This window comes from Narcine bancroftii, chromosome 3 (genome assembly GCF_036971445.1).
Source record: "Narcine bancroftii isolate sNarBan1 chromosome 3, sNarBan1.hap1, whole genome shotgun sequence".
Lineage (NCBI taxonomy): Eukaryota > Metazoa > Chordata > Chondrichthyes > Torpediniformes > Narcinidae > Narcine > Narcine bancroftii.
In genome coordinates this window covers 278,112,540-278,136,451 of record NC_091471.1, presented here as the reverse complement: position 1 = coordinate 278,136,451, position 23,912 = coordinate 278,112,540, and the positions used below count along the sequence as shown (strand labels likewise).

Sequence of the window (23,912 nt, the reverse complement as noted above, 5' to 3'; positions counted from 1 at the left end):
TAGTGCTGAGGGGGATGACCTATCTGGGCAAACCAATAGCACCGTGGTTGGCTCTGAGCCTCAGAAGGGAAGGGTGAAGTCAGGTAGAGCGAAGTCAGAGGGGACTCAATATGGGAACAGATAAGAAATTTTGTGAGCGCAGAAGAAACTACAGGATAGTGTGTTGTCTCCCAAGTGCTCAGGTCCAGGATGTCTCTGATCAGGTGCAGAATATTCTTAAAGGGACAGTGAGCAACCAAAGGTTGTGGTACATATTGGTAGGAATGATGTACTGCAGGCAGGAATGGGGTTGAGGTCCTTTAAAGTATGTTTAGGGAGTTAGTAAAAAGGCTGAAAAACAGGACCTCCAAAGTGGTCATCTTTGGATTACTCCCAGTGCCAAGAGCTAGGGAAAGTCAGAACAAGAAGATGGTGCAGACAAATGAGTGGCTGCAGGGTTTCAGGATCTCGGATCATTGAAACCTGTTCTGCCAAAGGCGTGACCTGTGCAAGAGGAACGGGTTGCATATAACTTGAGAGGAACCAATATACTGGCAGGGAAGTTTGAATATGCTGACATAGTTGGGGGAAGAAAGCTTGAAGCTATCATGAAAGAAGCAACAGTGAAATGGATTCATCAGGCAGACTCAGCATGGATGGATTCAGCAAAGGCAGGTCTTTGAGGATATAACGAGCATGGTAAAGAGAGGGGAGGAGATGGTTGTTTACCTTGATTTCCAGAAGGTGTTCGATATGGTGCCGCATAAAAGACGTACAGAAGATAAGGATGCATAGAGTTGAGGGTGAAGTATCAGCATAGATAGATGATTGGTTAACCATTAGAAAGCAGAGAGTTGGGATACAGGGCTGTTTTACTGGTTGGCACAGGAGAGGAGTGACCCACAACTATTCTGAATATACATAATTGATCTAGAAGAGGGAGTAGAGCGTAGTGTTTGCTGATGACACTAAATTGAGTGGAAAAACAAGTTTTGCAGAGTATATGGAGAGTCTACAGAGAGATAAATTAAGTGAATGGGCAAGGGTCTGGTAAATGGAGTATAATGTGAGGTTGTAATGGCCCGCTAACCTGGAGGCGGCCCGACACACAAAATAGTGGTCAAACGCAGCGATCCCACAAGGTCTGCACAGGCTAATGGCCTTTCTCCTTAGCCAACTGCCCACACGGCGGGAACATTGATCGATCAGTGCCGCTGACATCACTTCTGCTGACAATGGCAGGAAAACCAGGCCCAGTGGTGGGAAACTGGGCCTATGTAAGCAGTGGCAGAGAGTGCAATAAACCAGTTTTGTCTATAACAGCATCAAGTATGTGTCGTTCTTCCACTCTACAAGATTATCCACTTTGGGAGGAAAAGTGGAAAATCAGAGTATTATTTAAATAGCAAGTGATTGCATCAGACTGCTATGCAGAAGGACTTGGGAGTACTTGTTCATGTATTGCAAAAGGTTGGTTTTCAGGTGCAGCAGGCTATCAAGAAGGCAAATGGGATGTTAGCCTTTGTTGCCAGAGGGAATGAATTTAGGAGCAGGAAAGTTATGCTGCAGCTGTACAAGGTACTTTTGAGGCTGTATCTGGAGTACTGTATCTAGTTCTGATCTCATTACTTAAAGAAAGATGTACTGGCTTCATCTCCAGAGATGAGGGGGGTTAAGATAAGAGCTCATGGTACAACAGAAATGTTACTAGTATGGGTAGAGCTTTGGCTGTTTATCAGGAAGCAGAATGTTGGATCGTATTCTGGTTGGCTGCTAGTTGCTGGTGATGTTCCTCAGGAGTTGGTTTGGGTCACTTCTCTTTACTCTGTGATTTAGATTATGGAATGATTTAGATTATGGAATGAATAGCTTTGTGACCAAGTTTGCAGATGATATGAAGGTAAGTGGAGGAGAAGGTAGTATTGAGGAAATGAAGGCTGCAGAAGGACTTGGACTGATTAGGAGAATGGGCAGAGAAGTGGCAAATGAAATAGAAAATCAAAAAATGTATGGTTATGCACTTTGGTTTATAAAAAAATTAAACGAGCAATTTTTTTATGAATGGGGAGAAAATTGAAAATACCCAGATGCAAAGGGACCTGGGAGTCTTCATGCAGGATGGCTTGGAGGTAAACCTGCAGATTGAGTTAGTGGTGAAGAAGGCAAATGCAATGCTGGCATTCATTTCAAGAGGAATAGAATATAAGAACAGAGATGTGATATTGAAGCTTTGTAAGGCACAGGTGAGACCTCACTTGGGGTATTATGAGTAGTTATGGGCTCCTCATTTAAGAAAAGATGTACTGATTTTGGAGACGGTTTAGAAGAGGTCCACGAGAATGAGTCTTGGAATGAAAGGATTATCATAGGTGCTTTTGATACCTCTTGGCTTCTTCTTTGGCTTGGCTTCGCGGACGAAGATTTATACCTCTTGGCTTATACTAATTGGAATTTCAGAGAATTGGGAGGGCATCTCATTGAAACATTTCAAATGTTAGAAGGCATGGACAGAGTAGATGTCGTAAGGAGAGTCTAGGACAAGAGGGAACAACTTCAGGATTGAAGGGTGTCCACTTAGACCATAAAACATTGAAGCAGAAATAGGCTTTTCAACCCATTGAGTCTGCCCCACCATTTAATCACGAACTGATCCATTTTCCCACTCAGACCCGCTGCTCGGCCTTCTCCCTATAACCTTTGATGCCCTTGCTAATCAAAAACCCATCAATCTCTGTCTTAAGTACACCCAATGACCTGGCTTCCACAACCTCCTATGATGACAAATTCCACAGATTTACCATCCTCTAGCTGAAGGAATTCCTGTACATCTCTGTTCTAAGCAGACATCCTTCAATCCTGAAGTTGTGCCCTTTCGTCCTAGACCCGTTTACCTTCAGGCGGACAAATTTCTTCTGTGAAATTGTTGACACGGGTGGTTTGTCGTCACTGCTCTAATCCTGTTGTGTTCTTTGTCATTGATCAGAACATGAAATTAAGATGTTGTGGCCATAACAGAGACCTGCTGTTGCAAGGACAGGTCTTGATGTTTTGGGGTTTAGATGTTTCATAAAGAATAGGGATGGAGGTAAAGGAGGAGGGGAGATATAATCAAGTACAGTATCACAGCTGCAGAAAGGGAGAACATTGTGGAGGAATCGTCTACTGAGTCATTGTGGATGGAAATCAGAAATAAGGAGGGAGCAACCACTCTATTGGGAATATTTTATAGGTCCTCAAAGAGCCATGGGGCTACTGAAGTGCAGATAAGTAGGCAGAAATAATAGGGTTATTGCCATGGGTTCCTTTGACTTCCCTAATATTGATTGGCACCTCCTTAGTGGAGAAGAATTACATTAGTTAAATGTGTCTAAGAAAGATTCATGACACAATCTGTGTACAAGTCTTTATGGGTCTAGTACTGGCAATGAACCTGGTCAGGTGGCAAATATCTTGATGGGCAAGCATTTTGGAGACAGTGATTACAACTCTAACTTTCAGTGAGGCTATGGTCAAAAATAGGAGCAGATCAAATGGAAAAGTGTTTAATTGGAAAAGGGCTAATTATGAGGGTATTAAACGAACTTGGGAGCATTAATTGGGAACAGATATGCTCAGGGAAATGTACAATAGAAATATAGAGGTTATTTTGGGATGACTTGCATGAGGTTCTGGATAGCTTTGTCCCACTGAGATAAGGTAAGTAATATGGGGTAACGGAACTATGGTTCACAAGAGAAGTGGAAGTGTAGGAAGCAAAAATCAGGCAGGGCTCAAGAATGATACAGTGGCCAGGAAGGAATAAGAAGGGACATAGAATAGTTAGAAAAGGACAAGAAAAGGTCTTGGCAAATAGGATTAAGGAATGGAAGGATGATTAGAGTGAGAGTAGGATGACTTGGAGATAAAGGGGGAACTCTGCCTGTAGTTGGGGAGGTACTTAATGAATACTTTGCTTCAAGTATAGAAAAGGCTTTTCTATTAAAAGGCTAATAACCATTAATATGGTTATGCTGGAGCGTGTCAAGGTTCAGAAGGAGTTGGAGCTTCTGAACAACGTTGAGATGGATTAATCGCCAATGCTGGACTGGATATACCCCAGGTTATTGCGAGAAGTGAGGGAAGAGAATGCTGAAGCATTGGCAGAGATAGTTGCATCCTCCCTGGCCTGTTAATCTCTACCTCTCTGAAAGTACCAGAGAATTAGAGAAAGAGAAATGTTTTTTTTTCTTGTTCAAGAAATGTAACAGGGAGCATCCTGGGAATTGTAGACAAGTGAGTCTTGTGCTAGAGATAGCAAACTATTGGTGAAGATTCTTGGGGACCAGTTTATGAGCATTTGGAAAGCATAGTCTTGGGGATAGTCAGCATGGCTTTGTGAGAAGCAGGTCATGCCTCACAAGCCTAATTGAGTTTTCTGAGGAGTTGACAAAATGAAGACAGAGTGGATGCAGTGTATTTGGATTTTAGTAAGGTGCTTGACAGGGTCCTCATGAGGTACTGGATCCATGAAAGCTTGGTGAAAGTCTGCAGATGCTATGATTGTAGTAAAAAAACGCCGAAATGCTGGAGAAACTCAGCTGGTCTTTTCAGTATCTATAGGAGGCAAAGAACAGGACGGTTGGCAAGCAATTAGCACAACACCTTTACAGTGCCAGTGATCAGGACTGGTGTTTGAATTCCACGCTGTCTATAAGGAGTTTGTACATTCTCCCCATGTCTGTGTGGGTTTTCCCCAGGGGCTCCAGTTTCATTCCACCATTTGAAACATGTTGGGGGTGTAGGTCAATTGGGTGTAAATTGGGAGGCACAGATACATGGGCCAAAATGGTGTGTTCATCTAAAAAATGTTTAATTATATCGCTGACAATTCTGGCCTGACCCCTTCTTCAAGGAATAAGGAGAATAAGCCAGAAGCTGGAAATCTCATAAAGTCTCAGAATTCAGACAGTGCTGGCTGGGGGAGGAATCCAGACCAACAAAAGGTGTTAATTGGATAAGGGAGAAGGTAAGAATTTATTAGGTTTCTACGAAAGGAGATGGGATGGAGAGACAGAGATAGGGAAAGGCAATGGGGGAAGAAGGTGGGGTGGGTTGTTTAACGAAAGCCAGAGAAGTCTATATTTAATGGCATTAATATGGTTATAGATTACGCAAAGGTTGGAGGTATTGTGGATAGTGTAGAAAGTTGCTCGAGGTTACGGCAGGATATAGACAGGATGCAGAGTTGGGCAGAGAGGTGGTAGTTGGATTTCAATCTGAAAAAATATGAAGTGATTCACTTTGGATGATCGAACTTGAAGGCATAGTGCATGGTTAGTGGCAGGATTCTAAGCCATGCGGAGAGACAGAGGGATCTTGGGTTCAAATCCACGTATCCCTTAAGGTTGGCATGCAGTTGATCGGGTGGTTAAGAAGGTTATGGTGTGCTGACCTTCGTTAGTTGGGGATTGAATTCAAGAACTGCGAGGTAATGTTACATCTCTATAAAAGTTCTGGTTGGAGTCCACAAAGTATTGTGTTCTGTTCTGTTCACCTCATTATAAGTAGGATGTAAAAACTTTGGGGTGGGTGCTAAGGAGATTTACCAGGATGCTGCCTGGATTGGAGAACATCTTTTATGAGGAAAGATTGACAGAGCTGGGTGTTTTTTTTTTCCTTTGGAGTGAGAGAGGATGAAAGATGGTTTACAAGATTATGAGAGGTATACATAAGATGGACATCCAGCTCCTTTTTTGTGGGTGGCAAAGGCCAATACCAGAGAACATCTGTTTAAGGTGAGTGGAGAAAAGTTTAGAGTAAATGTCAGAGGAAGATTTCTTTACAGGGAGAGTTTGTGTATGTTTTTCCAGTGGTGATGGTGGAGGCTAGTACAATAGGGACATATTTTTTTAAAAACTTAGTACACACATGGATGTGAGAAAATATGTAAGGTATGGGCTGTGAAGGCGGGAAGAATTAGATTGATGTGGAGTTGGTTTATATTGTTTGGCACAATATTGTGGGTTGAAGGGCATGTACTGTATGTACTGTTCTGTGTTTTTCAACCCCTATCCCTTATCTATTTAAATTATTCATAGTCTCTGCATTTATCCCTTTTCAGGAAGTGAATTCTTAGTCATCTCTACTCACTGGATTTTTTTGTTAAATGGTGTCACATTTCTGTCTTTTGCCCAAAATTTTAAATCTATAACTCTGATCTTTGTACCATCATCCACCCACAAAAAAGGAGCTGGATGTCCATCCTATGTGTACCTCTCATAATCTTATACACATCTATCAAATGCCACTCAACCTCCTTACCTTCTCCTTGGAGTTGAGTACCCTCTTTCCTAGAACTATTATAGTAAACGTCCTCTGTACTTTTAAGGACCAGAGCTGGTCTGTACCAGAGATTAATCAGGGTTCAATGCAACTTCCCTTTTTTTTAATCTCGCCCATTGTGGGAGTGGCTCAGGTTAAAGTGGTAAAGCTATGGTGAGGAGGCTGAGCAGTGATGAATTGAGATTTTTTTACTTTCCTCTGTTTTCTTTGTGAGTTTATTCTTCCTGCAGAATGTGGGAATGTTTGGGAAATTCCCATTGTCCCCTTGCAACTATGTGGGAAATGTTCCATTGCAGTTTGAGATAATCACTTTGCAGTTACTGACCTTCTAAGGCGTGAACAGTCTTGTGGCTTGAAGCAGTAGCATCACATGTGAAAATCTTTCTTCTTTTGAACGTATAAACCAGCAGTATCAGAAATAAACACATTACAATGCAAAGACTTGCTGCCAGGAACACAAAGATGAGGATGTTGAAATGGTCTTCATGGGGTAGGCAGTTTTTAACACTAGCTGGGGGGTCCAGATTTGAGCTTGTGATCTCTTTAAATATAAAAAAAAGTATGATTAATGAGTTTATAATTCATAGGCTTGCATAAGTGAGATCAATTATAGATGCTTAACAAAATAAGGTAAACTTCATAGGGCTGTGTGCTGTGATTTAGCTGGTTCTAAAAGGAGGAATGCTCGGATGCTGATACTTTTGTAACTGAAACTGTGCTTCATCTATACGTATGTCTTCTATATGTGGATAGGATGCAAAATGAGTAGATTGGTTAAGTTTAAGCATGCCCCATCAGTACTCAGAAGAACAAGCAATATCAATTTACTATGCATCCTTTAAAGCTTGATCCCATTAGCTTCGACTGTTTACCTTGCATTACAAGTGTTACCCTTGTATATTCGTATTTGAGCTGTCCTGTGACTTCACTTTAAGATCTTATTGCTGGGAGGATGGGACGATCTGGACGTGGAAGACTCGCGTCGGCACAGACTAGATGGACCAAAGGGCCCTGCTACTGTTCTATATGTTAGCTGTTTATATCTATGACATGGACATACCTGACCATTTACTCCCATGCAATGAGTTCACTGGCTCACTTTTACATTTGAAGTCATAAAGCTAACTTTTTGCACATGGGAGAAGCTGATAGCTGGTAATCTGTGGTCATGTAATAGCGCTATGGTGGCACTACAACTCCCAGAAGGCATCGAACTGGCCATGTGACGTCAGTGCGTGATGACATCAGCACGTGTCGGGCGCATGATTCGGGCTTTTGAAAGGTTGCGTGGGTTATGAAGAGTAAATCCAGTTGACTCACTCAAAAAATGCCTTGTATGGTTATTTTATCATGTCCACTGTGATTCCAGTGGCCACAGTCGGTGACCCCGACGAGTCCAAAAATGTACTTTTGGACAAAAATGAACTCTTCAGCCATTGCTGTGACACTACCACCTTTCTGGACAGCTGAGCCTGAACTGTGGTTCCAACAGTCTGAAGTGCAATTTCATCTTTGCAAAATCGAGTTGGACACCACTCATAACCACCTTGTCAGTGCCCTAAACCAGACCATCGCTAAGAGGGTCAGCAACTTCCTAAGGGATCCATCACGTACCAGCAAGTATGACGCTTTAAAAGCACTTTTATTACAGGTATATGGTATGTCCTGTAGGGAAAGGGCTGCTAAACGGCTACATCTCAATGGGTTGGGAGACCGCGCCCCTACAGAACAAATGGATGAAATGCTGTTCCTGGCATCTGGCGAAGCTCCCAATATGTTATTCAAGCAGCTCTTTTTAGAGTGAATGCCACATGCTATTAGACTCTTGTAATCCAAGTTAATTTGAAGGCCCAAGGGCTGTAGCAGCAGAGGCAGACATTCTATGGCTGGCTAAAAAGCACAGCAAGGAAAGACAAGTCTGCACAACCAACCCCTCCATTCTTGACCCCGTGTCACACTTTAGTGCTCTAAGCACATCACAAACAGACAATGCCCGAAAACGGGCAAGCAGCCTATGGACAGCTCATTTTGGTGTTATTATCACAGGCGTTGGGGAGTAAATGCCCACAAGTGCCTTCTACCCTGCTTGTTTGCGAGAAAAGCCCAGGCCAACCACCAGTAAAGGCTGTGGCAGTTGGCGAAAAACCTGTATGTATGGGACCAGTTGTCCCAGCAAAAATTTCTGGTGGACATGGGTTCAGAAGTTAGTGTATTTCCACCCACCAATTTTGACACCAGGCATCCTACCCCAGACCTGCAACTACGAGGAGTTAACAGTTCCAACATTCCGACCTTTGGCACCAGGAAGATGAATGTCAAGTTTGAGAATCATCTACACTTGGCCATTTATTATAGCAGCAGTATCCTGTCCTTGGTGCAGATTTTCCTCAGGCTCATTCATTCCACATCGACTTAAAAGGGAGTCAGCTAATAGATGGAATTGCTTTTCAGACCATTCCTCTGGCAGATGCCTAAACCCCTGCTCTGTGCCTCCAAACATGAAGTAAACCAGTGGATGAATTCTCCAAGCTGTTGGAAGATTTCCCTGAGATCACTACTCTACAATTTTCTTCCTCCACTGCAAAGTCACCGCATTTGTACTAAGGGCCTCCAGAGAAGCTGCATTTAGCTAAAGAAGAGTTTGCCAAAATGGAGGAACTAGGCATAATTCGTAGGTCCGACAGCCCCTGGGCATCCCCATTACATATGGTCCCAAAACACAATGGAGTTCGGTGACCACGTGGAGATTACAGGTGGCTTAACGACGCCACCATTCCGGATTGTCATCCGATAGCTCATATTCAGGATTTCTTGGCTAATTTGCATGGAGCGAAGATCTTCTCCAAAATAGACTTGGTGCGTGGCCATCACCAGGTACCAGAAGAGCTGGAAGACATTCCAAAAGCAGTAATAATGACCCCGTTTGGGATCAAATTTTTACAGATGCCTTTCAGATTAAAGAATGTTTCTCAGTCATTTCAACGGGTGATGGTTGCTTTAGGATGTAGTATGACCAATGCCTTCAGTGTGACCAAGGAAGGACCTTTGGAACATCTTCATACACTTTTTATTAGTCTTGAAGAATTTGGACCAACCATCAATCCAGATAAATGCATTTTTGGACAAGAAACGATTGATTTCTTGGGCCATAGGATTACTCTGAAAGGTGTGATCCCATTGCCATCTAAAGTTGAGGTCATTACCAAATACTCAAGACCTGCTATGGTTAAAAGCCTGCAGAAATTCTTGGGAATGGTAAATCTTTACCATCTGTTTCTTCCGGGAGTAGCTCATATCATGAAGCCTCTTTTCGATTTACTATCCAGAACTATCCATTGGACTGAAGAGGGAAACAATATCTTCTTGAAGACAAGAGATTTGCTGACTCATGGCATTATGCTCAACTACCCAGTTTTAAATGCAGAAATCACCCTTTCTAAAGACACTTCCAATATGGCCATAGGAGGTGCATTTCATCAATATGTCAACAGGCAATGGAAACAGTGTTCTTCAGGTGCCATCTTTGTGAAGCAGAGAAAAAAATACAGTGCTTTTGATAAGGAGCTTTTGGCCATTGTCTTGTCTATTTGACACTTCCGTTATTTTTTGGAGGGCAGAGCTTTTACTATGTACACCAACCACAAAGCCCTTAACATTTGCATTTTCCAAGGTCGCAGAGCCCTGGTCAGGTCGACAATAATGGCAATTACCATTTATTTCAGAATTTTCCACAAAAATACTACTTATTTCTGTAAAAGACAATGTAGTACCTGATGCACTTTCCTGCTCTGCTCCATTCGAGGTTTCGTCTGTAGATCAATATATTAACTACACAGCTTTGGCCGCAGCCCAAGAACATGAGACAAATGTTTATCAGACTGCAATCATGAACCTGTAATAGAAGGATGTCCAGTTTGGATTTCATGGTAAATTACTCCTCTGTGATATATCAACGGGACATCCATGCCCAGTAGTTCTGGCATCATGGAAACGTCGAGTATTTGACTCTGTGCATGGTCTCTCACATCTATCAATTGGATTGAATGTTCATAAGGTATCAGAAGGTTCATGTGGCAACATCTTAAAAAAAGACATTACACAAATGGCAAGGTCCTGCATTGCCTGCCAGAAAGCAAAAGTTCAGTGGCACTAACGCATCACTGCAGTCCTTCCCGGCAGTTACTCATCATTTTGTTCATGTCCATGTAGACATTGTTGGTCAACTTCCTGTTTCAAGAGGATATTGTTATCTTTTTACAGTAATAGATAGGTTTACGCGATGCCCAGAGGCTGTATCTATGGTAGATGCTACTGCAGGTACTTGTGGTCATGAGTTCCTGGGTGTCTCATTTTGGTTCTCGCTGTGGATGGCCTGGTCTCACTTGCTCAGTGCAACAATTCATCATATGAATGCCTATCGTCCCCAGGTTAATGGAATGGTGGAAAGATTTCATTGACATTTTGATGGCTCAGTTAGAGAGCCCGAACTGGACTGATGAGCTGCCCTGGGTATTACTGAGCAATGGAACAACTTCAAAGGAAGACTGTTGGTCATCCCAAGGGAGTTCATCCCCTACCATTCCAACTCCAACGATGACCAGGCTAAGGGAGACCGTAGGAAAATTGTCCCCTATACCACCATCTTCTCATGGAGAACACTCTTCCTTTGTGCCTGAAGACTTCAAAAACTGCAAATATGTCTTCATCCATTGGGGAACACTTAGTCAACCTTTGCAGGTGCCTTACAAAGGACCTTATAGGATACTCGGGCTTTTAATAAGTTGCGCAGGTTATGAAGAGTCTTTGACTTTGGCTTGGCTTCGCGGATGAAGATTTACGGAGGGGTATGACCACGTCTGCTGCAGGCTCATTGGTGACTGACAAGTCCAATGTGGGACAAGAAGGCATGGTTGCAGCGGTTGCAAGGGAAAATTGGTTGGTTGGGGTTGGGTTTTTCTTCCTTTGTCTTTTGTCAGTGAGGTGGACTCTGCGGTCTTCTTCAAAGGAGGTTGCTGCCCGCCGAACTGTGAGGCGCCAAGATGCACGGTTGGAGGCGAAATCAGTCCACTGGCAGTGGTCAATGTGGCAGGCACCAAGAGATTTCTTTAAGCAGTCCTTGTACCTCTTCTTTGGTGCATCTCTGTCCGGTGGCCAATGGAGAGCTCGCCATAGAACATGATCTTGGGAAGGCGATGGTCCTCCATTCTGGAGACGTGACCCACCCAGCGCAGTTGGGTCTTTAGCAGCATGGATTCGATGCTTGCGGACTCTGCCAGCTCGACTACTTCGATGTTGGTGATGGAGTGTTTCCAATGAATGTTGAAGATGGAGCGAAGACAGCACTGATGGAAGGGTTCTAGGAGCCGTAGGTGATGCCGGTAGAGGACTCATGATTCGGTGCCGAACAGGAACGTGGGTATGACAACGGCTCTGTACACGCTGATCTTTGTGTGTTTCTTCAGGTGGTTGTTTTTCCAGACTCTTTTGTGTAGTCTTCCAAAGGCGCTATTTGACTTGGCGAGTCTGTTGTCTATCTCGTTGTCGATCCTTGCATCAGATGAAATGGTGCAGCCGAGGTAGGTAAACTGGTTGACTGTTTTGAGTAAATCACTCAAAAAATACCTTGTGTGGTAATTTCATCGTGTCCACAGTGATTCCAGTGGCCACAATGGGGTCAGGTATCAGATGTGTGCACCCATAGCATGCGGTCATGCTGATCCTTTTACACATTTTCATTTTTCAATGCATAATTGGGAGGGAGGTGCTTTCAGTCTGGTTTCTAGAAATTATAAGGTATCTGGACAAGTGTCGGCAGCATTATCACAATACAAATGGTCTTCTGACTGATTCTGTTTGCCATTTGCAAAGTCTGGTTCATCAACCTCATTTTCAAAAAGTAATATGAATCTTAAATGCAGCATGAGGGGCGTGGCATTATTTCAATTGATTTTTTATCTATGTTTCTGCATCTTGTCTTGACTCAGGATGCGTTTAATAGAGGCTAAGCACAGAAAATTATATTTGAGAATCCATCAGAGCGGTTTGGTCCATAATCTCATTTTGTGAGTCTCTGTGTCCCTGTCCTGCAGGGGATAGCCATGTTTTTTTTATATATTTTCATTTTTAAATATATTTAACAATTATACAGAACACAAAACGCCAAAGAAACCCAACTTCCCTACCCTTTCTATATAAACCCAATTAAACAAAGAAAAGAAAAAAGAAAAACCCCGTAACTGCATATAGTGAAACACATGGAGATGCTGTACTAATAAAGAAGCCTTCTGACTAACCAGAAATGATCACATCCCTATAGAGGCATCAGTGAAGTGCCTATATATTCTAGGTAAGATTGCCAAATTTTTAGAATGGTGTTGCATCCTTCTCTAAGATTACATGTGACCTTTTCAAGAAGAATACAACTGTTCATTTCCAAAGACCATTTCTCAGTGAGGAGAGGGGATTCAGATTCCCATGTCACTGTAATGTATTTCCTGGCCACACATAAAGTGATTTCCATAAATTTAATTTGGAAATTAGTTAAAGATATACTGACTCATCTGTAATTCCCCAGAAAGCAAAGCTTCGGATCTAATGGGAAGATGACTCTTGGTCAAGGTGTCACAGAGGTTGTTCCAAAAGGGCTCACCTTTGTACAAAGCCAGGTAGAGTGCAAGAAGGAACCAACCTTCATTCCACATCTGAAGCACATTTCTAACAATTCAGGTTTATATTTTTGTAGTTTCTGTGGGGTGAGGCTCATTTGATGGAGGAAATTATAGTGAAGCAATCTATACCAGGCATTAATAGTTGCTAACAAACTTCCTTGACATAAATTTGACCAGACCTGTTCATCAATTGTTATGTTCAAATCTGATACCCATCTCGTTCTAAATTTGTGTAAACCTGGCTTTGGGTCTTCGTTCAGCAGAAAGGAATAAATTATAGAAATAAATTTACATATATATCTCTCATGAAGCAGTTTCTCCACATCAGTAAGTAGAGGGCCCAGGTTGGTTTTAAGAAAATATCAGTAGATAACAGAAGGTCTTGCTGAACAAGTTATATTGCCTCTTCAATTATTCAAAGGACATGAAAAGTCCTTTTTCACATCAGTCTTCCAAATGTTAGATCCCTTTATGATGCCAAGTCATGGGTTATGAGTTTCTTTTGTCTCAGAGGTGTTTTTGGTGACAGTCGCTTTTTAAGTCCAAAACTTCCATAAGTCTCACACCATATTTTAATCAATTGCTTTAAAATAGGATTGTCTGTCCTGTTGGATATAATCCTGGAGTTCCATTTACAAATAAAATAATTGAATAAGGAGTGTAATCCCATTTGATTCCAGTGGATAGTTTTTGTTCCACCTTCCAGCATCTGCAGGCTCTTGTGTGACCCCTATAGCCAAGCTGTTCCAACACTAACATCCATCCAACAATGGGAAACTTGCCAGCCAAGAGCAGGTCAAATCCAGTCCTGCTACCTGCTGCTCAATTGTTCCCTCTTCAGCGAAGTGATCCAATGAGTTAACAACAATACTATCAATTAAGGCACTGGTAAAGTGCAAGTCGGCATGCTTCAAAGAGAAAGCAGTTCAGTGACTGACCTCCTGAAGACAATCTTTCCAATCATCCCAGCCCCTGCATGACTTCAGGAGTTTCTGATATCAGTGTTCTCAACCCAACCAGCTGCTTTATCAATAACCTTTCCATTGTAAGGATGGAAAGGAACTGTTTACTAATGATTGCACCATGTTTAATTCCATGTGCAAGATACAGCAAATGAAGCAGCTTGTGCCTGCACCCATCGAGTCCCATCAGGCAGAGGCTGATAGAAGGGAACTCTATCTCTTCAGGGGACTTCAGGAGAGAATATAAAAGTCATTGCAGCTAGCAACCAGGTGATTGGAGGAGTTGTAATCACATGACCAGGAGTTCAAGTGGAGCATCTGAATAAAATAAACTGTGGCAGAGCTTCAGAGAGGCCAGTGTGTGGGTGGCGCAGTATAGGACTGGAATTTTGAGGTTTTGGCTTGAGAGTTTTGGTGAGAAGATAAGGACGAGCTTCTTTCAGGTAATCTAGGGTCAGGTAAGACCTTTACATATAAACAAAGAATAGGTAATGGAGATGGCAGTGGAATGTTCTGGACAGGTATATGGATGAGAAGAAGATGGAGGGTTATGGGCATTGTGCAGGGAGGTGGGACTAGAAAGGGGTGTTTGGTTCGGTGCGGACTAGAAGGGCCTAATGGCCTGTTTCCGTGCTGTAATTGTTATGTTATGTTATATGTTTTGCAGGATGTGGGAAATCTGGGAGAGCACAATTGTCCCTGATTACTACACCTGCAAAAGGTGCATCTAGCTACAGCTCCTCACAGACTGATTCTGGAAACTGGAGCTGGATGAACTCTGGATCATTCGGGAAGCAGACAGGGTGATCGGAGCTTCAGGGAGAAAGTCACCTAAAAAGTCAGGAGGCAGGTAGCTGGGTGACTGTTAGGAGAGGGAAAGGAAAGAGGCAGTCAGCTCAGAGCACCTCTGTGGCCACTCCCCTCAACAATAAGTATACTGTTTTGGAAACTGTTGGGGGGGGGGGGACAATCAACCAGGAACAAGTCGTAATGGTACCTTGATGAAGGACTCCAGCCCAAAATGTTGGTCTCTTTATCTTGGCTATATAAAGTATACTGTTTGACCTGCTGAGTTTCTCCAGCATTGTGTTTTTATGAGTTGTAGTGGTTCAGAAGGAATGGGGGAGAAAAAGAGAGTGATAGCGATTGGGGATTTGCTAGTTAGATGAACAAATGGGAGGTTCTGTGAATGCGATCAAGGCTCCCGGATGGTATGTTGCTTCCTAGGTGCTAGGGGCAAGGATGTCTCTGATTGAGTCCACAACATTCTCAGGTGGGAGGGTGATCAACTTCGGTACCATTGACATAGTTAGAATTAGGAATGAGGTCCTGAAGAGGGAATATAGGGAGTTAGGAAGAAAGTTGAAAAGCAGGACTTCAAAGGTGGTAATCTCAGGATTTCTGCCTATGTCATGTGCCAGTGAGGGTAGGAATAGGAACTCATGGCAAATGAATGTGTGGCTAAAGAGTTGGTGCAAAGAGCGGGAGTTCAGATTTGTGGATCATTGGGATCTCTTCTCAGGAAGGTCTGACCTGTACAAAAAGGATTGGCTGCACCTGAACTGGAGAGGGATCCAATAACCTGGCAGGCAGGTTTGCAGAAGCTATTGGGGAGGGTTTAAGCCAGTTTGGCAGAGGGATGGGAACCAGAAGGTGAGTACAAAGAATAGGACAGAAGGTGAAAAGCATAATGCAATGTGTCGTGAGTTTGTGAGAAAGCATAAGCAGAGGAAGAAGTAGTTAGAAGGTTTGAAATGAGTCTATTTCAATGTAAGGAATATTAAGAATAAATAAGATTAACTTAGAACACAGATCAATACATGGAATTATGATGTTGTGGCCATTACAGAGACTGCTGGCAGATGGACAGGATTGACTAATGCAGGTACCGGGGTTTAGGTCTTTTAAAAGGAATATGATGGGACGACACTTCTTCATAGATATTATTCATTCTGACTTTCATGTCCATAAATCCCTGATTCATCTGAGAAGTCATCTGTGATGAGATATTTTCCATTTGTTGAGCAACAGTAAAAGCATCTTCAATTCCTGATTCTCCCATTCCACCTCCATGAGGGCTACCTTCTTTAACTGCAGTTGTTGTAGTTAATTCCTCATATTTTTGTGTCCCTAACAGTGCAGGGCTTTCCTCTTCACCTGCACTTACCCGCTTGTCTGCGGGTCTAGACCCCCACCGATGTCAAGCCAACTTCCTCAGCTTGGCGCTGTACGGGTCCTCCCCCCCCACCCCTGTCCAGGCCCTTTCAAACAATTTGCGCATGTGCACACTTCCATGCATGCCCGGCAGTGCCATCAATCATGCAGGTGTGTCTCTTCACGCACCACCGCGCATCGCTGAGCTGCCGGGCACAGTAGCAGAGCCACGGCCTAGCATCAGGAGACGCCACTCGACGTCTGTGGTCAAGGATGATGTTAAATGTTTGAAAGCAATGGATACAGCACAGGATAATTTTAAGAAAATTGAAAAAGCATTTCATGAATACAGAATTCAAGTGGAATGGAATAGAGAAAAAAATGGAGAAAATGGAAGATTCATTTGTTGGATGGGAAATTCAGAAGAGAGAATTGTTGAAAAAGATTGACTCTTTGGAAAACCAAGGTCGACGTAATAATGTGAAAATTGTAGAACTTCCTGAAGATATTGAAGGTTCGGATCCAGTGAAGTTTTTTTAAAAAATAGATTCCAGATGTGCTGGGTGTTGAATTTTTTTCTGGATGGTTTGGAATTGAACAGAGCACACAAGGCATTGAGAAAGAAACCTTATCCAGGTCAGCGCCTCGAGCTGTTCTCATTCGATGCTTGAGATGCCAGGATAGAGAGATGATTTTGCAGATAGCTGTCCAGAAAGCTCATCAAAATCAGGCCCCAATGATGGTCCAGGGTAGCAGTGTATTTTTCTATGCTACCTGAGTCAGGAGATCATTAAGGGGCATAAGGAATTTAATTCGGCTAAAGAGGTGTTGTGGAGAAAAGGGTACAAGTTTACTTTTTGGTACCCTGCCGTGTTGAAAGTTTTTTATGGGAATTATCAAACTCAGTTTTTTGAGAATGATCATGATGCATTCATTTTTGCGAATTCTTTGCTAGATGTACGAGGACCTGATCAACCACAATCACCAAAGAGGAGAGTATCTGACAAGAGGAATGGGAGTGAAAATGAAAAGAAGGGGAAATTGATGCGAACCCTGCTTGATGTTGAGGATCCGGAACAATCTTTGGGATTGGAATCAGTTGGATGAATGATCTCATTCGAGATGATTAACTGTGGAGAAGTTCAGCTGGGGGGGGGGGGGTGGATGACTCTGATACTTTGAAAGTCATCTCCCACTAGTGGGGTTATCTACACCCAATTAATTGGGGAGTTACTACATTGGTGTAGTTTTGGGAAGTTTTGTTTTGCATTTTCTTTGAAGGGGTTTTTTTTGTATTTTTATAAAAGGGAAGTTTTATAATTGTTGACTGAGTTGTGAGGGTTTTTTTAGTAAAGTATGACTAACCTGAATTTTGCGACTTTTAATATACAGGGTCTTAATAACCTGATTAAGATGAAGGTTGATATTGCGTTTTTACAAGAAACAGAAAGAACATTTGAAATTGAAAAGAGATTGGGTAGGTCATGTGGTTGCCTCTTCTTTTAATTCCAAAGCGCAAGGAGTGGCGATTTTGGTTCATAAGAAGATACCGTTTGAACTGGAATCATTTTCTGAAACAGCTGGTAGAGTTTTAATGGTGAATTGAAAGATTTTTGTAGAAGCATGGACATTACTGAATCTCAATGCACCTATGTAGATGATGAGCGATTTATATCTGAAACTTTTTTAACATTAAACCAGGCGAATGAAAATATTTTAATTGAAGGAGATTTTAACTGTGATTTGGATCCGTTATTGGATAAATCTTCAAAAAATATAAAGAAATCTAAGATGGGGTGAGAATCACGTGATGGAGTAGTGGCCCTAGGGTAAAACCAGCCTTCTCGAGAAAAAAGAAAAAAAGTCACGAAAAGACAAAATATTAACAAATATAAAGTATAAGAAATAAAAGATAAAGTTGCAGAGAAGAGAAAGAAGATGGCACCCAAGAAGGAAAAAGTAAAAACAATGGGGAAAAAAGAAGAAAAGTCACCAGAAAAGAAAGAAGAAGGCCTTACCTGCATGAAGGAACAGGAAGCCTGATCTCCGAGGTTGGTGCCGGCCCCGTGGAGTTGCAACCCTCCAACCAGTGGACTGCAAAAATGGCTCTCTGAGCAAAACAAAAGTGCGCAGTGCGCAATCAAAGGTAAAAGGAAACACCGACGGGAGGGGGGCTCAGCCGAGGAGCGGGCAACCATGGCACGACCAGCTGAGGGATGCCTGACACCAGGGCTCTCAGCTGGAAGATGAGGAAGGCAGCAGGAGAGGGAGTGAGGAACCAGGCGAGGAAGAAAGTCGACGGGATGAACGGCAAGAGGAGAAGCAGCAGAAGGCCCGACAGATGAGCAGCCCAGGAGGGGAGGATCAACAACCAGAGGCCTAGCAAGAAGAGGCCTGACAAAGTGATACAAGCAACTCATCAGGAGAATCAGAAGAGACACAGATTCAAAGAGAAGAAGAAGACACAGACACAGAAGAAGAGCAAGATCTTCACAGAGAAATAGGTTAAAACAGATTGGACAGAATATAGATAAAGCCTTTTTTGAAGAACAAATGAGAGTATTAAAATAATGGTTATCATTAGAATTTTGTGCAATTAAAAGAAAAATGAAAAGATCAGAAGATAAAATGCAATGTTTAGAGCTGGTCATGACAGAAATAGGGAAAAGAGTAGAAAATGTGGAAGAACAAGAAACAGCTGAAGAAATAGAAGTAAATAACTTTTTGTTGTCAGCCCATATTCAAGGGAGAGTTAGGAAAACTAACTACTAGATAGCTAGACTACTATCTGATCATTCACCCCTGTTATTAGCAATAGAACTGGAAGACATCCCACCAAGAACATATAGATGGAGGTTAAACTCCATGCTACTTAAAAGGCAGGAATTTAGAAAGTTAATTAAACGCCAAATTAAAACATTTAAATAAACATGGAATCGGTGAAAGATAAGTTTATACTATGGGAAACAATGAAAGCCTTCATTAGAGGGCAGATGAAAAAGGATTATAATCGGGAAATAGAGCAGTTGGAAAAGGAGATAGTAAGTACAGAAAGGAACTAGTAAAAAGGAATGATATATCGAAAAAGAGAGAATTGGCAGACAAAAAAATAAAATACGAAACCTTGCAAACATACAAGGTGGAGAAGAACATAATGAAAACAAAGCAAAAGTATTATGAACTGGGAGAAAAAAACACATAAAATATTAGCTTGGCAACTTAAAACAGAACAACCTAAAAGAACTATATTGGCATCAAGGGAAAAGGACAAACATTAATAGAAATTAATGAAAACTTTTAGGAATTATATGTACATTTATACTAAACTGAGAACAAGGGGAAAGATGATAAAATAGAAGAGTTTTTAGCTAAAATTGACCTGCTGAAATTGCAAGAAGAAGAACAAAACAAACTGATAAAACCATTTGAAATAAAGGATGTATTTAAAAAGCTGCTGAACAATAAAACACCAGGAGAGGATCCATTCCCAATAGAATTTTAGAAAACATTTAAAGAGTTATTATACAGAGCCGTTGTCATACCCACACTCCTGTTCGGCTCCGAATCATGGGTCCTCTACCGGCACCACCTATGGCTCCTAGAACGCTTCCACCAGCATTGTCTCCGCTCCATCCTCAACATCCATTGGAGCGCTTACATCCCTAACGTCGAAGTACTCGAGATGGCAGAGATCGACAGCATCGAGTCCACGCTGCTGAAGATCCAGCTGCGCTGGATGGGTCACGTCTCCAGAATGGAGGACCATCGCCTTCCCAAGATCGTGTTATATGGCGAGCTCTCCACTGGCCACTGTGACAGAGGTGCACCAAAGAAAAGGTACAAGGACTGCCTAAAGAAATCTCTTGGTGCCTGCCACATTGACCACCGCCAGTGGGCTGATAACGCATCAAACCGTGCATCTTGGCGCCTCACAGTTTGGCGGGCAGCAACCTCCTTTGAAGAAGACCGCAGATCCCACCTCACTGACAAAAGGCAAAGGAGGAAAAACCCAACACCCAACCCCAACCAACCAATTTTCCCCTGCAACCGCTGCAATCGTGTCTGCCTGTCCCGCATCGGACTTGTCAGCCACAAACGAGCCTGCAGCTGACGTGGACTTTTTACCCCCTCCATAAATCTTCGTCTGCAAAGCCAAGCCAAAGAATTCCTCCTCTCCTGGAAGTAATGAACCAGATAGAAGAAACACAAAACTTGCCAGATTCATGTAAGACAGCAATAATTACAGTAATACCAAAGACGGGGAAGGATTCATTAACACCAGCATCATATAGACCAATATCGCTACTTAACTCAAATTATAAGATAATAGTGAAATTATTAGCAAACAGATTGGCTGATTGTGTACCAAAAATAGTAAAACAAGATCAAACTGGATTTATTAAGAAAAGACGAAGAGCGGATAATGTCTGTAAACTTATTAATCTAATTCATGCAGTTCAAGGAAATAAGAAACCAAAGTGGCTGTTGCTTTAGACGCAGAAAAAGCCTTTGACAGAGTAGAGTGGAACTATTTATTTAAAGTATTACAGAGGTTCAATCTACCAGAAAAATATATTAATTGGATTAAAGCATTGTATAATGGACCGTTGGTGAAGGTAACAGTAAATGGATATGTATCGAGCCAATTTAAATTAAGTAGGTCAACTAGACAGGGATGTCCATTATCCCCCTCATTGTTCGCCTTAGCAATAGAACCACTGGGATAACTGATAAGAACAGAAAATAAAATAAAAGGGGTAAAAATAAAGGAGGAGTATAAAATCAGCTTATTTGCAGATGACATCATAGTATACCTAACAGAACCTGAAATATCAATAAAAGAATTACATAAGAAATTGAAGGAATATGGAAAAATATCGAGTTATAAGATCTATGCAAATAAAAGTGAAGTGTTGCCAGTGAGTAATGCGGATTATACAGAATTTAAAAAAGGATCACCATTTAAATGGCAAGCACAAGCAATCCGATACCTAGGGATCAGGTTAGATAATAACTTAAGCCACTTGTACAGACTAAATTATCAGCCACTAATAAACAAATTGCAGAAAGACTTAAAACATTGGAAAGAATTACAACTAATGTTGTTAGGGAGGGTAAATTGCATTAAAATTAATGTCTTTCCAAGGATACAATACTTATTTCAATCGTTACCAATTCCCTTAACAGAGAAGTTCGTTAATGAACTAAAGAAAATAATAAGGAAATTCTTGTGGAAAGGGGGGAAACTGAAGGTAGCGTTAGATAAATTAACAGAGAGGTATAACCAAGGTGGTTTGTAGTTACCACACTTTAAAAATTATTATAGAACCACACAATTAAGGTATTTATCAGACTTTTACCAGACAAGGGAAAAACCAGACTGGACTAAGATAGAACTAGATAAACTAGGGGAGAAGGTACTGGAACATATACTTTATAAGTAGGATGAAAAGCTGGTGCAATATAAAAGCTCACCAGTATTGTATCATTTGCTTAATATATGAAAGAAGATCCACTTAGAAAGGAAAAAAACAAATTACAAAATACCAAAATTGTTATTGACACAAAACTCATTAATCCCTTTTACAATAGATAACTTTTCCTTCAGAGAATGGGAAAGAAAATAAATCAAAAGAATAGAAAATTGTTTTTTGGGAAATAATTTATTAACATTTGAACAGTTGAAGTACAAATATGGAATAACTCATGGTTATATCACCAACTGAAAGCATATCACCAACTGAAAGCATATTTAAAGGATAAATTGGGAAACAGATTGAGATTACCAGAAGGAAACAGCTTTGAATATGTGATTACAGACACAATGATAATTAAAAGATTTATAACGAACATGTACATTAGGCTGCAAGATAAGGAAAATGATGAAATAAGCTATAAACCTAAACAAAAGTGGAAAAGGATTTAAACATAAAGATAAAAAATGAAGCATGGGAAAAGTTATGTTCTGGAACTATGAAGAATACAATAAACACAAGGTTATGCATGATACAGTATAATTGGTTACACAGGTTATATATTGCTCCTCAAAAATTAAAAGAATAGGATCCAACATTATTGGATAGATGTTTTCACTGTAAGAAGGAAATGGGAACAACAATACATGCAATTTGGGCATGTACGAAAGTGAATACATTTTGGGAAGATCTAAATCAGATATTAAATAAAATCACAAAAAAATAACATACCAAAAAGTCCAGAGATCTTTCTTTTAAGAAACATAAGAAGTAATGAATTAGGCCTCAAATTAGATAAAGCGCAAAGAAGATTCATTATGATAGCCTTAGCAGTAGCAAAAAAGTGTATAATGTTAACTTTGAAATCAGAAGAGAGCCTGAGAATACAGCAATGGTACATAGAAATGAATAAATGTATTCCATTGGAAAAAATAACATATAATTTAAAAAATAAAGTCACATTGTTCAAACAAATTTAGGAACTGTACATGGAACATAACAGAGAGAGCTTGCCTCGGACCTTCACCCCCTAAAATGATAAGAAGACAAAACGATTTGATTCAATGTTTAAAAACAGATGATGCATTTTTCTTGTTTATTTTTCATTGTGTGATAACATTGTTTTATGATTTTATTGTATTGTATATGTTGAATATTTATTGGTTTTGGAGGGGGTGGGAAGGGGGGAAAAAGGGGGAAAATGCCATTGTGTATATTTAATGAGAAATGTTTGTATATATTTTGGTTGATATGGTTCACAGTGTGAAAAATAAAAAATTATAAAAAAAATAAATCTAAGATGGCTGTTCTCTTGGCATCTTTGATGAAGGATTTGAATTTGGTGGAAATTTGGAGAAGGTTAAATCCAACAGAGAAAGATTTCTCTTTTTATTCATCAAGACATTCTATGCTATTCATATCTTGTGTCGGTTCTGAAGTTACCAATGGAGATTTAACTCAATGTTATTGAAAGAACCTGAGTTCATTAACTATACTAAAGAATAAATTGCTTCTTTTCTAAGTATAAATACTAATTCTGTGCAAAGTAATTTTCTTTTGTGGGATGCTTTGAAAACATATTTACAGGGTCAAATTATTAGTTATTCAGCAAAAGTTAAGAAACAATATTTGGCAGAAAGTTTGACGTTGGAGAAACAGATAACTGATTTGGAAAAGGAATTCCAAAAAAAATTACTGAAGATAAAAAGGCGGTATTGACTAACTTGAAACTTTGTTTTAATACTTTGCAAACATATCAATTTGAGTGGTTAATTCAGCGTTATTATGAATTAGGGGATAGAGCCCATAAGGTATTAGCTTGGCAGTTGAAGACTGAACAAGTTTTGAGGACTATTAATACTGTTAAAAAGAATTCAATATAGTTACATATAAACCTCAAGAAATTAATGATTAATTTTGGTCATTTTTTCAAAGATTATATGCTTCTGAAGTGGTTCAAGATAATGGTTCTATTGAATCCTTTTTTTCTGCTTTGGATTTGCCAGCTTTAGGAAAGGATTAAGTTAAAGAACTGGAGTCTCCATTTACAGATTTTGAAATTAAGAAAGCTGTACAGGCTATACCAAATGGGAAATCTCCTGGAGAAGATGGGCTTACTGTAGAATTTTAAAAGGTGTTTTATGAAGATTTGTTTCCTATATTTATGGATGTGCTCCAACAAATAACAGATGAACAATAATTACCAGACCCTGTTTCAAGAGTGATAATTACAGTAATTCCAAAGAAAGACAGAGATCCATTGAATGTAGCTTCATATCTACCAATTTCTTTATTAAATGTAGATTATAAAATAATAGCTAAAATATTGGCAAATAGACTTGCTAAGCATTTAT

The 23,912-nt window shown here is 40.7% G+C and overlaps 1 protein-coding gene and 1 long non-coding RNA gene across 6 annotated transcripts in view; one reads left to right on the top strand and one right to left on the bottom strand.

The window, feature by feature from the left end:
• The window catches only part of LOC138758831 (uncharacterized), a 90,117-nt gene that overhangs the window by 2,363 nt on the left and 63,842 nt on the right, over positions 1-23,912 (top strand). The window lies entirely within an intron of this gene.
• LOC138758829 (tumor necrosis factor receptor superfamily member 13B) overlaps positions 1-23,912 on the bottom strand; it is a 97,474-nt gene that overhangs the window by 35,164 nt on the left and 38,398 nt on the right. For 3 of the 4 annotated variants that reach the window (XR_011354494.1, XR_011354495.1, XM_069928260.1), the window contains exon 4: positions 6,626-6,841. Coding sequence is in view for 2 of the 4 variants with exons in the window: in XM_069928260.1 (XP_069784361.1) it covers positions 6,626-6,841 (216 nt within the window). In the remaining 2 variants the exon portion in view is untranslated. Of the gene's footprint in view, positions 1-4,440; positions 4,573-6,625; positions 6,842-23,912 lie in introns of those variants that run through there. The other variant, XM_069928261.1, reaches the window with a different exon arrangement.